The 11,772-nt window shown below is 35.9% G+C and overlaps 2 protein-coding genes across 2 annotated transcripts in view; one reads left to right on the top strand and one right to left on the bottom strand.

Annotated features, from left to right (window-relative positions):
* Positions 1–11,772, bottom strand: part of LOC133528077 (melanization protease 1-like) — a 154,791-nt gene that overhangs the window by 55,472 nt on the left and 87,547 nt on the right. The window lies entirely within an intron of this gene.
* Positions 3,496–10,333, top strand: LOC133528078 (CLIP domain-containing serine protease B4-like). The gene is made up of 7 exons (XM_061865291.1): positions 3,496–4,249; positions 5,780–5,896; positions 6,627–6,686; positions 7,433–7,623; positions 8,342–8,441; positions 8,558–8,747; positions 9,919–10,333. Exons 1-7 carry the CDS (start codon positions 4,180–4,182, stop codon positions 10,160–10,162), a joined length of 972 nt encoding a protein of 323 aa, XP_061721275.1. The 5' UTR covers positions 3,496–4,179; the 3' UTR covers positions 10,163–10,333.

Here is an 11,772-nt window from a genome sequence, read left to right as displayed (position 1 = left end):
ACACACACACACACACACACACACACACACACACACACACTTTAGCAACAGTTCTCCCATAAGAGATTGTTCTCCTTATGCCTACCATCCACAATTGACAGGTCAAGCTATGCTGTTGCCATCTGTAAAATACTTCGAACGGCTAACCCCATTGGAATTAAAAGATAAAGCCTAGATGAGTCCCTAAATCCATTTTAACTATGTCAATTTGACAGAGTATCTGTCAAAAAGGTTATAAGGTGAAAGGAAAAGCGCTTCACTTTTCAGGAACAGGCCGTGTAGCCAACGTTACAATCGTTAACGCTCCGCAGCGTAGCGTAGTCATCTCTCTCTATCACTCTTCCGTATTAGTGCGACTGTGACAGTTGCGCTTCGTTCGGCACGTTGCCTACGCGGGCAGGAATTCATAATGCGACCACGATACGATATTTTTCTCTATCAGAAAAAATGCAAGAGAAGATAACATGCTCAACAAGATCTGCGGCTCATATCCCACCGGTTCGGACACCTGCCCCGTCGCAGGAAGCCCCTTGATGGTGCGGAGTCTGTTTGGGGACCGCGACCGCTTCGTCTAGTACGGGGTCGAGTCGTACGGACCAAAACTCTGTGGAACATTTGTCACTTCCCGAAATCTACACAGATGTCACTAAATACATGACATGGATTCTGGATACAATAAGACCTTGAGTCAGAATATCTGACTCTGTCCTAAATGAAATACAAGTATTTAGTGGTTTATATTAGTTTTTTCTATTTGGGTATATTATAATTTACTTACGTAATGCACTTGCGGATGGCAAAAATTACCGGTTCTAACCTACACAACAATTTCGAGAAGATTCGACAGAAATTTGACCTGACTCATTATTCAGATATTGGTTTTAGGGTTCCGTACCCAAAGGGTAAAACGCTGTCCGTCCGTCGTGCCTCACACGAGCTGTATCTCATGAACCGTGATAGACAATTGAAATTTTCACAGATGATGTATTTATGTTGCCGCTATAACAACAAATACTAAAACACAGAAAAAAAATTAAGGGGGCTCCTATACAACAGACATGATTTTTATTGCCGATTTTATAGATAATGGTACGGAACACTTCGTGCGCGAGTACGACTCGCACTTGGTCGGTTTTTAAAAATAATAATGATGATCTCATTACGATACTATGTCAGTCGTTTGTTGTCCATTTGAATTTTATTTATATGTTTTGTAGGTACATTCGGCGTCTTGAAAGATAATGAATATAATATTTACCAACAAAATGTGTTCCATTGTCTATCAGATTACCATTACTTTGCTGTAGTTCCAGTTCTTTTTAAAACTCGTCTCTGTATTCTATAAGGTTATGTGTCATTCTCAATCAAGAGGTGCCACATTGTTGCTTATGGATTCCGAGATTTTCTTTGCGGAATTTCATTTTGCATAATTTGAATAGTATAATATAGAAATGCAGAAAAAATAAATAAAATAAAAAAGAATTGCATAATTTGGAAAGTAATTATAGTTTAGTATAGCATAATAATGTATTTTAATGACAACCGGAATAATGTTCACTTTGTATACTATTTTATACTCAGAACGTTTTTAGGGTGCCGTACCAAAAAGGTAAAAAAGAACCCTTATGGTGCGACTCTGTCCGTCCGTCCGTCTGTCACAACGGCAAATATGTCGAGAACCACTTAAGCTATGGATTTGAAATTTGGAATAGTTATGAACAACGCTAATCCAGACGCATTGAAAGTATTTTTTTTTTTTTATTAACTATAGAAAATGCCCAATATGAACAGGGGGCAAAATTTCAAAGTCAAGAGACTAGGTCAAGTAGGGTATCATTTGAAAGAACTTAAATTGTACATACCAAAACATTTTTTTTTTCATAAAGAAAAAATGGATTAATGAAGGAAAATGTGAAAAAAATCCGTTTCATGTGACACGTTCCATGAGAATTATCCTCGAAATACCAACATACGTGCATTACATCGCGCAAATTAGTTAGACTATATCCCAACAGATGGCGCTGTACACAATTATACTTAGTATAGGTACTTTTGTTCAAGAGTCTTTAGCCTTTATAGTTAAGTACACGAGATAATTCAAAGTTTGTACGGAACCCTCGACAATACATTTTGGAGGTTCCCCATACTTACAACTGAAACTCAAAATTTCGCACAGATGATCGACAATGAGGTACCCTAGTTATTAAACTTTATGCGTGTTTTTTTTGTTACCGCTGGAAATTGCAACTTTTGTACAATACACATATTATTTTAAGTGTCTAGAGGCTGTTTTTGAACAAAACAAAAGTTCGTCAGTTTCGTCTTGGTTTATAAAATTATCGTTATCTCGGAATCCATAAACGACCATTGATTGAGAAAGACACGACACGTGACAATGATTTCGGGGTTGGTCCCATAGTAAAAGTTCCTCAGTATGACCTATATATTCATTCCGTAAATTATTCGCTATTCGTGCAATATATAAAATGTACCATAGAGACACACTTAGAGATAAGTTTAAGGACATTAACATAATGACAGTGCACTGTCAATATATTTATGAGAATATTCTGTATGTACATAAAAACATTGCCAGTTTTAAGAAAAACTGTGAAATACATAATATTAATACTAGAAATAAGCATAAGCTCGCAGTGCCCTTCACTAGGCTCCATAAAATTAAGAAATCATTCATGGGTAATTGTGTAAGATTTTACAATAAACTTCCTAATATTATAACTGAATTGTCTGTTAGTAAATTTAAAAATTATGTAAAACGTAAGCTTATCTCTAAAGCCTATTATAGCACACAAGACTACATGAATGATGAAACACCGTGGGATTAAGTGTGATTGTAAAGAATGAATTATTTATTGTTATGTTATTAATGATGAAATTGATAATTCAATGTATATATATACCGTATTTTTTGACATTTAGATTTTATTCTAGAAAGGTTCTAGACTAGTATTTTTATACAATTTTGATGTTTGACGATCTTTTTGTGAAATTCTTACTATTAAGTTTACCATATCTATAATAGTTCAATGTTTTTTTTAGAACAATAATAACTGCATCAATAAATTGCTCTGATATTTAGATTAAGATGATATTTGTAAAATTTGACGATTTAAAAGTGCTTGTTGCTAGGCCTATTTGAATAAAGAATATTTGACTTTGACTATTGCAGGTGACTAAATAAAATGTGTGCCCCCCCCCCCCTGTAACTTCTAAAATAACAGAATGAAAAATCAAAAAAAAAATATATGATATACATTACCATGCAAACTTCCACGAGATCTAGCAAGTAGTTTTTTTTAATACGTCATAAATTAAAAAAAAAATTTTTCATCAAACCCATACGTGTGGGGTATCTACGGATAGGTTTTCAAAAATGATATTTAGGTTTCTAATATCATTTTTTTATAAACTGAATAGTTTGCGCGAGAGACACTTCCAAAGTGAAAAAAAGTGTCCCCCCCCCCCTGTAACTTCGTCGTTTTTGAAACATAAAATATTTGATGATTTTTTTTTACCATCATAAAGAATGTGTTTAAATAAGTGTGTTTTGTTAGATACTCTTTTTTTCTCAAATCAATATTTAATAAAATATTGGGCTTCTTAAGTATATCTCGGTAAATATTCATTGGCGAACATATGTGAACAAAACACATTCTTTACGATGGTAAAAGTGAAAAATAACAAATTTTCATCAAAAAAGTTCTATCCCAAACCTGACCCCTACCCCATACCCCAACTGTTAATTTAGTTTACCAGCATTAACTTAATTTATAAATATAAATGTAATATTTACTTTGACTTTGAAAAAAAAAAATGTTTTGCGACTCCATGGATTCTAGAACCACGGTATAATACCAATATAATACCAAAGTCCTGAGCCTAATAATTACTAAGTAAAATGTTTTGAAAAAGTTGGCATTAGGTATGTCTGAAAGTAAATCTAATTCAAAAAACTTTATATGGCGTTTTAAGCTCCGAATACGTGATATGATACCGGACTAAATATCCTTCTTATTCGGGCACGTCATATAACTTTTGCTATATTTTTGATAAAAACTTCTCAAACCGGATATAAAAGCCACTTGTTAGTCATCAGATGATCTGCATTCACGCGTCAATATTTGTAATAAAATAATACATTTTAAATATTACAATAATATGTGTGACACAGTTACTTCTTTATTTCTGCTTAATGTGTTCAGTTTTACATCGGCTTACACAGAAGAAAGTAAGTTTTTATGTGTATAGATTAAGACTATTAGTATTATTATTTTATATATTTGTGGGCGTGTATTGAATAAGATTATCGCGTAAATAGGTATTATTTGGAACAATCCATCAAAGCTAACGGTGCACAGTTTTGGTACAGGACAGAGTGTGGAAGTGCACAACATTTGACGACCGGTTTGGCCTAGTGGGTAGTGACCCTGCCTACGAAGCTGATGGTCCCGGGTTCAAATCCTGGTAAGGGCATGTATTCGTGTGATGAGCATGGATATTTGTTCCTGAGTCATGGTTGTTTTCTATGTATTTAAGTATTTATAAATATTTATATATTATATATATCGTTGTCTAAGTACCCTCAACACAAGCCTTATTGAGCTTACTGGGGGACTTAGTCAATTTGTGTAATAATGTCCTATAAAATTTATTTATTTATTATTTATTTATTTATTTATAACAGTAAAATCCCTGTGAAAATGTGACGTTTATAGCGTGTTACTTGTGTGCGTGTGCTGTACTATATATCTATTCTCGAAGCACTTGTTGTTGTTTCTTTGAACCCTCATAACTTGGGTTTGGATTATACCAGATAAACTAAATTCTCGGTATATGATGTCGATAATGGATTTATTAAACACAAAAAGTTTCAATTGCATAGCTCTTATTCTTTAGATTTTATTGACATCTAAAATAATCCGATTTCATCATTGACTCACTCACTCACTCACCGATGATCGTCAAAATTCTAGGGTACTTCCTAAAGTCCTAGAAAGCCAAAATTTGGTTTGTAAGCTAGTATGAAACTACCCAATCACTTAAACTAGGGGATGAAAGTTTGTATGAGACTTCCACAAATTTTGATGCAAGGGGTCTGAAAATGGACACGGACTCTTTATTACATATGTCAGGATTTTTAGCAAATCACCCATTCCATCTCATAATTTAAAGGGCTGAAATACCTACTTACCAATTTGCATTCATTATGTAGGTTTTATAGTAAAAAAAGTATTATTTTAGATGACTCGTAGAAAAAGTATTGTATACAATAGTGATTATAATCATAATCAAGCTTTTTGATCTCGTACCTTACCTACTTATGCAACTCAGCAGGCTTCGTTGTCTAAACACGGTACTGACTGAAAAGCTCTCTAATATCACGATATTATTTTAAAATACTATTATCTTATTTTTATTTATAAATACAGCATGATGTTACTCCGCTTAAAACTTACCGGATTGGTTGACTTTAAGAGAATGCCTTATGACTTCAATTCCGCCTTTTGTGATGTATTTTCTTTTATTCAAAAAAGATTATGTGAATCATCATTGGATTTATTCAATGGATTTATTTACAATAACAATATACATAATGGATATATACAGAGGATTACTATAGCATAAATCTAAAATAGACCCTTGAGGCATTGTACCGAGGATGCTGGCGGCATTTCCTCGTATCGCAATACTGATACGTTATGCGAGGAAGCCGCCAGCTCTTTGGTCACCAGTTACGTCAACCAGACGTACGTTCCAGGGTTGGTGTTCAAAGTTGACTGTGCTGGTATAGACGTCGATGGTCATCCAAATCTTCGCCTGTTGCCGGACAACTGCGGCGTTGGAGGGGAAGACATTGGACAAAGGCTTGCAGGAGGTAAAATTGATATTTTCACCTCACCAGCACCTAAAGACGAAACCGACCGGTCTGTTTAAGCTTTTACATGGGATACATGTTATGTTATAAGTATGTAACTTTGCTAGTGAGACACTTCATTCGGTTCTTATCTGTTGTTCTGATTTAATTTCCAGTCTTTAAATTTAATTATTTTTCACATATCTAAGGATAATTTAATGATCGTTTTTTTAAATTATATTTTTCTCTGATACTTAGAGAACTTTCTACAGAAAACTATCTAAATAATTTTAGTACCTATTTGTTGTTTGTACTTTTTTATCATAGTTTTTTTTTGTGTAATTCGACATTTAGAGACTGTATCTCTAATAAATTATCTAATATTCCATTGATTCGATATTTGTAATTGTATTTTGTAATTTTGGTTATATTATTGTTTGTAAAAATTTTACATGTAAAATTGCCCCTGTGCCCTGTTTGCTGAATAAATGTTTGATGTTTGCTAGTTATGTGGCGAAGTTTTTTGATGCAATTTTCGAGTAGTTTTCTGGTGTTGGCTGATGGAATTGACTTTAAAACTTATTATTTTAAATGATACATATTTCATAACGTTAATTTCGATTTGATTTGTGATGTATTACCTACTGTTAGTATTTTCCTCGCGTTGGTGCGATGAACATTTTTGTGGAAAATAAATATTAACTTGTTAGAAAAGTGTGTTTAAAATTGTGACGAAAAGTTATGTTTATAGCGTTCCCGGTCCCAGGACTCTACGAGTATCCCTGGATGGTACTCATTTCCTATAAGACGAGTGAGTATTGTGACTGACAATTTTTTTATTAAGGTATTCAATTCTAAATTATTTATTTTTTTATTTTTTTAAGATTAGTTTTATTTATTTTTAGATTTAGATTTTAAGTTTTATATGTATTATATTGTTGTGTTTTTAATGCTTGATTTGTTGATGAAATTTTTTATTAAGTATATGTGTAGTCCTAACATCTAACATCTTTAGACCGATTAATAACGACTGCAGCAGCTATGCAAAACAAAAGAGCAAAGCACTGGTATTCTGCTGGAACCCAGGTCACGTTAAACATTTTCATTACTAACTTATTTACTTACTCAGTGACCCAAAATGAGACTTGGCCTCCAAAAAAAGAGAGCGCCACTTTTCTCGGTCCTTCGCTATTTCTCGCCAATTGTTGACTCGGAGTTCGCACAGATCCGCCTCCACTATGTCGCTCCAGCAATACCTGGGGCGCTCAACAGGACGTCTTACCGCTAGGCAGCCCAGGTACGCTCTTTTCACACTTCGATCTTCATCCATTCTTTCAAGATCGCCTAATCAACGGAGTCTGTGAGCTTTAGTCTCCTCCAAGATGTTAGGTTCAGCCATTAGGTCTTCAATTTCGCTGTTCATGGGGAGTGTGAACTTTTGGGGCCCAGTATCTAACTACGTGCTAACTACAATTTAAAATGGGTGTGTGTGGATTATGCCTATGGTGTGATAAAATGAGTGAGGGATTGAACATTGAGCTTACTAAATCTCGACAGGAAATCCTGAGCAGGGTCGCAGCTTCAACTGTGGTGGAAGCCTGATCAACGAGCGTTACGTGATAACCACGGCCAACTGTCTCTCCGCAAGCGTTCGCAGGAGACTGCTCGGCGTGAGAGTGGGCGATTATGACGTGGATATGACTACGGATTGTGTGGGAGATCCTCCCAGGTGTGAATCTCATGTACAGGTAAGGGAAACATCCGCTGACCGCTGTCCACGGAATAACATGGAATAACGGAGCAACTAAATCCAGCTACTGTACCTTACTATCATTGTTACTGGATTAGGAAAACTTTTTATTTTTTTATTTATACTACGTTGGTGGCAAACAAGCATACGGCCCGCCTGATGGTAAGCAGCCTCCGTAGCCTATGTACGCCTGCAACTCCAGAGGAGTTACATGCGCGTTGCCGACCCTAACGTTCCGCACTCTCGTTGAGCTCTGGCAACCTTACTCACCGGCAGGAACACAACACTATGAGTAGGGTCTAGTGTTATTTGGCTTTAGTTTTCTGTAAGGTGGAGGTACTTCCCCAGTTGGCCTCTGCTCTAGATCTGGAATGACATCCGCTGTGCTGTGCCCTACCACACTAAGCTAGACGAGATTTTTGGCTGCGGTTTTCTGTAGGGTGGAGGTACTTCCCCAGTTGGGCTCCGGTCTAGATCTGGAATGATATCGCTGTGCTGTGCCCTACCACACAAAGCGAGATGACATTAACATTGCCCATACCTCTCTTTTGGACGTAGTTTAAGGACGTACCCGGGATCAACTGGCAGCTTATCAATGGATCTCGCTACGTTGCAAATTGCGGAATGATACAATACCTATTCTCCATAAGCACTGAACGATTTTATGTAGGTAATTATCCATTAGTAAGTAATATAATGTTTTGTTATTATTTCAGGACATACGCATAGAAGAGGTCCATACCCATCCAGACCATCAAGCTTTTAAGAACGACATCGGGCTCATTAGACTGAAAACTCCTGTAAATTTGTTTTTAAGTATGTAATTCATACTTTTTGCTCACCATGGGCTCAAATCTCTACCGTATCTACCGGTGACGGGCAGTCTCATTGATGCTGACTGGATCCCTTTATAAAGTATTTTTGTTTTGTAGAGAATGCTGGCACAGTTTGCCTACCAGTGACTCGCTATTTGCGAACCCGGGACATCGACAACTTGGATGCCACCGTCACTCATTGGAGGTATTCGGAGGATGGCTACGCGATTTCTAAAATGCTATATGCGGATGTTACAATAAATAATGCTCAGCACTGCAAGGAGCAGTACTATAAGAACGCGACCAAGTAAGTATTTCTATTTGGAATCAACGTACTGAACTGTACTGAACGCATGCCTACAATGTCAAATATTCTACCCTAATGTCGCGAAAATGGTTTAACATATATAATTTTATTTGGCCTATTTTAGATATAAACTAGTTATAGTAATCATCTGTATATATCCATTATGTATTTTATTTTAGCTCCAAGTAAAGTAGGCATATTACAATGCGCTTATGAACGTGAAATAAATCTACGCCGGCTCTAACCCTACACCTCTAACCAAGGAAGATTTAAATCCCTCCTAAGTTGTAGGTTGTGAAATTAAATAAATAATAATAATAAAATAAAATAAAATAATGATTTATTGAGTTAGCACAAACAAACGTACCGTGCTGGTGCCTCTTTGTAAGCGTACATGACACTTGTGTCAAGAGACCAAAATTGCAATTATATGCAATTGATAGCTCTATTAGGTTCTCCGAATAATAAGTAAATTAATAATGAAATTGACAATCACAACTCGTTTTTAAATAGGGATAATGGTGTGGTATTGAGAAGCGATAGCTTTCCGTGATATACTGTGTCACATAAGTGTCAGTCATATGGTCCGTCTTTCGAAGTCAAAAATGTACTGAGAGCTTTGTCTGTATAATATACAATCAGTCGCTGTTTTTAATACATGTCTGACAGGGACCAAGTTAATCTGTACTAATTTTGCAGTGAAAACATTCTCTAATTGTACTTATGTGGTTGAATGTTAAATTCTTTTGAAAATATGACGTTTTATGAATAGGTAAATGCCCTTACCAGGATTTGAAACCGGGATCATCAGCATCGGCATTCATAGGCAGAGTCACTACCCAATAAGCCAGACCGCTCGTCAAGTACGAACTTTAGCTTAATTTTGCAACAAACTGTTATGGAACTAGGTTGCTACTCTTGCTAGTCTATATTACTCTTCGAATATAGTCTTAATTAATGGGGAGGATGTGCTGTCGGAAAGTTTGTAAAAATTTCGGAATGTTCTCATATTTTTGAATAGGAATTGAAAAATTCTATTTCCAACATGACAGTTTCCTTTATTTTTTGCGAACTTTTCCGGAAAGTTGTGCGAACTTTACCAATTTTTCGGAAGCTTTTTGCAACTTGCACATCAGTATATTACACGAATGTTGTCCTTTTTCATTAACAGAATAAATTACACAGAAGATAACATGCTCAACAAGATCTGCGCCTCCTATCCAGACGGCTCGGACACCTGCCCCGTCGCAGGCAGCCCCTTGATGGTACAGAGTCTGTTCGGGGACCGCGACCGCTTCGTCCAGTACGGGGTCCAGTCGCACGGACCAATAGGCTGTGGAATATTATCACGTCCTGAAATCTATACTGATGTCACTAAATACATGACGTGGATTCTGGATACAATAAGACCTTGAGTCAAACTCACTGGGCGAACTCATAACTACACGATGTAATACGAGGAACCCGAAAAATTGTAACCACACACTTTCGAGACCAACAGAAGGAAAAAATGTTATGTATACGAGTTGAAGTAAATTTTGCTAAAAAACATTTTTTTTTAAATTTTTGAATGTACTGATAGTACACAAAAAGTTAATGTTATGATGAAACTGGCACTGAAAATGAATTTTTGTAAAACCTAGTTTTAACAATGGAAAAAGAGTCATCAAAAAACCTTTGAAAAAAAGAATCAAATCATATACAGCGCCCTTCACTCCGTCAATAACGCCTAGGTTCTTAGCTACTCTAGCGCTACTCTGGAGAGATTTGGAACTATTATTTATAGTTAGCAGCTGGGCACTTTTGCAATAGTTCTACCATAAGAGATTTAAATCGTTTTAATTCCACACTCCATAGCTTTAAAAAAGGTTACTTGTCACTTTTTGACATCTTTCAATATGGATATTGAGATTACGCCCCATATTTTTTTTATACCACGACGGTGGCAAAAAGGCATACGGCCCGCCTGATGGTAAGCAGTCATCGCAGCCTATGGACGCCTGCAACTCCAGAGGTGTTACATGCGCGTTGCCGACCCTTTAAAAACCTGTACACTCTTTTTTTGAAGAACCCCATACTGTAGACCCTCGGGAAAACCTCGGAAGGAAGGTTGAATTTGTGGATGTTTTTCCGAACATACATATGTATTAAGATGCAACGATAATGGCATTATCGCCATCAAAAAGGCGTTTTACACTAAGTTACAATAAGTTTTTTTTTATTGGTATTAACTCTGAAACTAGGCGAAATCCAGAAAATGTTTATATGACATTTTAGTCTCTAAATGTGATCAGGAATACACTGTTAAAATCTTTCGGTTTTCTCATGGTACACCGTGTATAAAACTTAAAACTAGTGGCTGAACTGGTTTGGCCTTATGAGGTAGAAGTGTTTAGTGGATTATATTTATGAAAATCAGAAAATCAGTTTTAGTTACACAAGTTGCCGTTGGCGCTAGCTGCAACAAGCAATCGTTGACAGATGATATGGTCGTGTTCATTGTTACCCGAATTTATTATATTTTTAAAAGCGATGTTTTTTTTGTTTCGTTGAGATTTAAAATTTCTGTATATACCTACATTCTGTGTTGTGACTTGCAATATATTTTCACCAAATCAATTGAGTTTCATTGTCTACGAACATTAGATTCCAATCACTTTTCTGCAGTTCTAGCTCTTTTATTTACTTTCACCGACCGTTGTCTGTTTGTAATCATATCTTGCAAGTTAAATTTGATCCACTTTCCGGTTTCCGATTGAGCTGAAAATTTGCATACATATGTAAGTCGGGTGACAATGCAATATTATGGTACCATCGAGCTGATCTGATGATGGAGACAAGAGGTTGACATAGGAACTCTGTGATAAAACAACGCAAATTAATTGTGTTTGGGGTTTTTAGAATTTGCTCGATGAGTATTAGTTGCCTGTGGAAAGAAAAGTGCAGTCAGCGATAAAAGCTTGTACCAAACATGAAATTTTTGCCAAAAACTAATTTAAAGTTAGTCCCTCTATTCCATATATGG

Source organism: Cydia pomonella, chromosome 19 (genome assembly GCF_033807575.1).
Source record: "Cydia pomonella isolate Wapato2018A chromosome 19, ilCydPomo1, whole genome shotgun sequence".
In the NCBI taxonomy this organism is placed as follows: domain Eukaryota; kingdom Metazoa; phylum Arthropoda; class Insecta; order Lepidoptera; family Tortricidae; genus Cydia; species Cydia pomonella.
Note: the sequence above shows the minus strand (reverse complement) of the source record. Positions and strands in the feature narration are given on the sequence as shown.

Bases quoted from the DNA above. Each gene is read 5' to 3' on its own strand.
- LOC133528078 (XM_061865291.1), top strand. From the start codon at position 4,180: ATGTGTGACACAGTTACTTCTTTATTTCTGCTTAATGTGTTCAGTTTT. The intron at 4,250-5,779 runs GTAAGTTTTTAT...CGTACGTTCCAG, and splicing joins ATCGGCTTACACAGAAGAAA to GGTTGGTGTTCAAAGTTGAC. The intron at 8,748-9,918 runs GTAAGTATTTCT...TTTCATTAACAG, and splicing joins TACTATAAGAACGCGACCAA to AATAAATTACACAGAAGATA.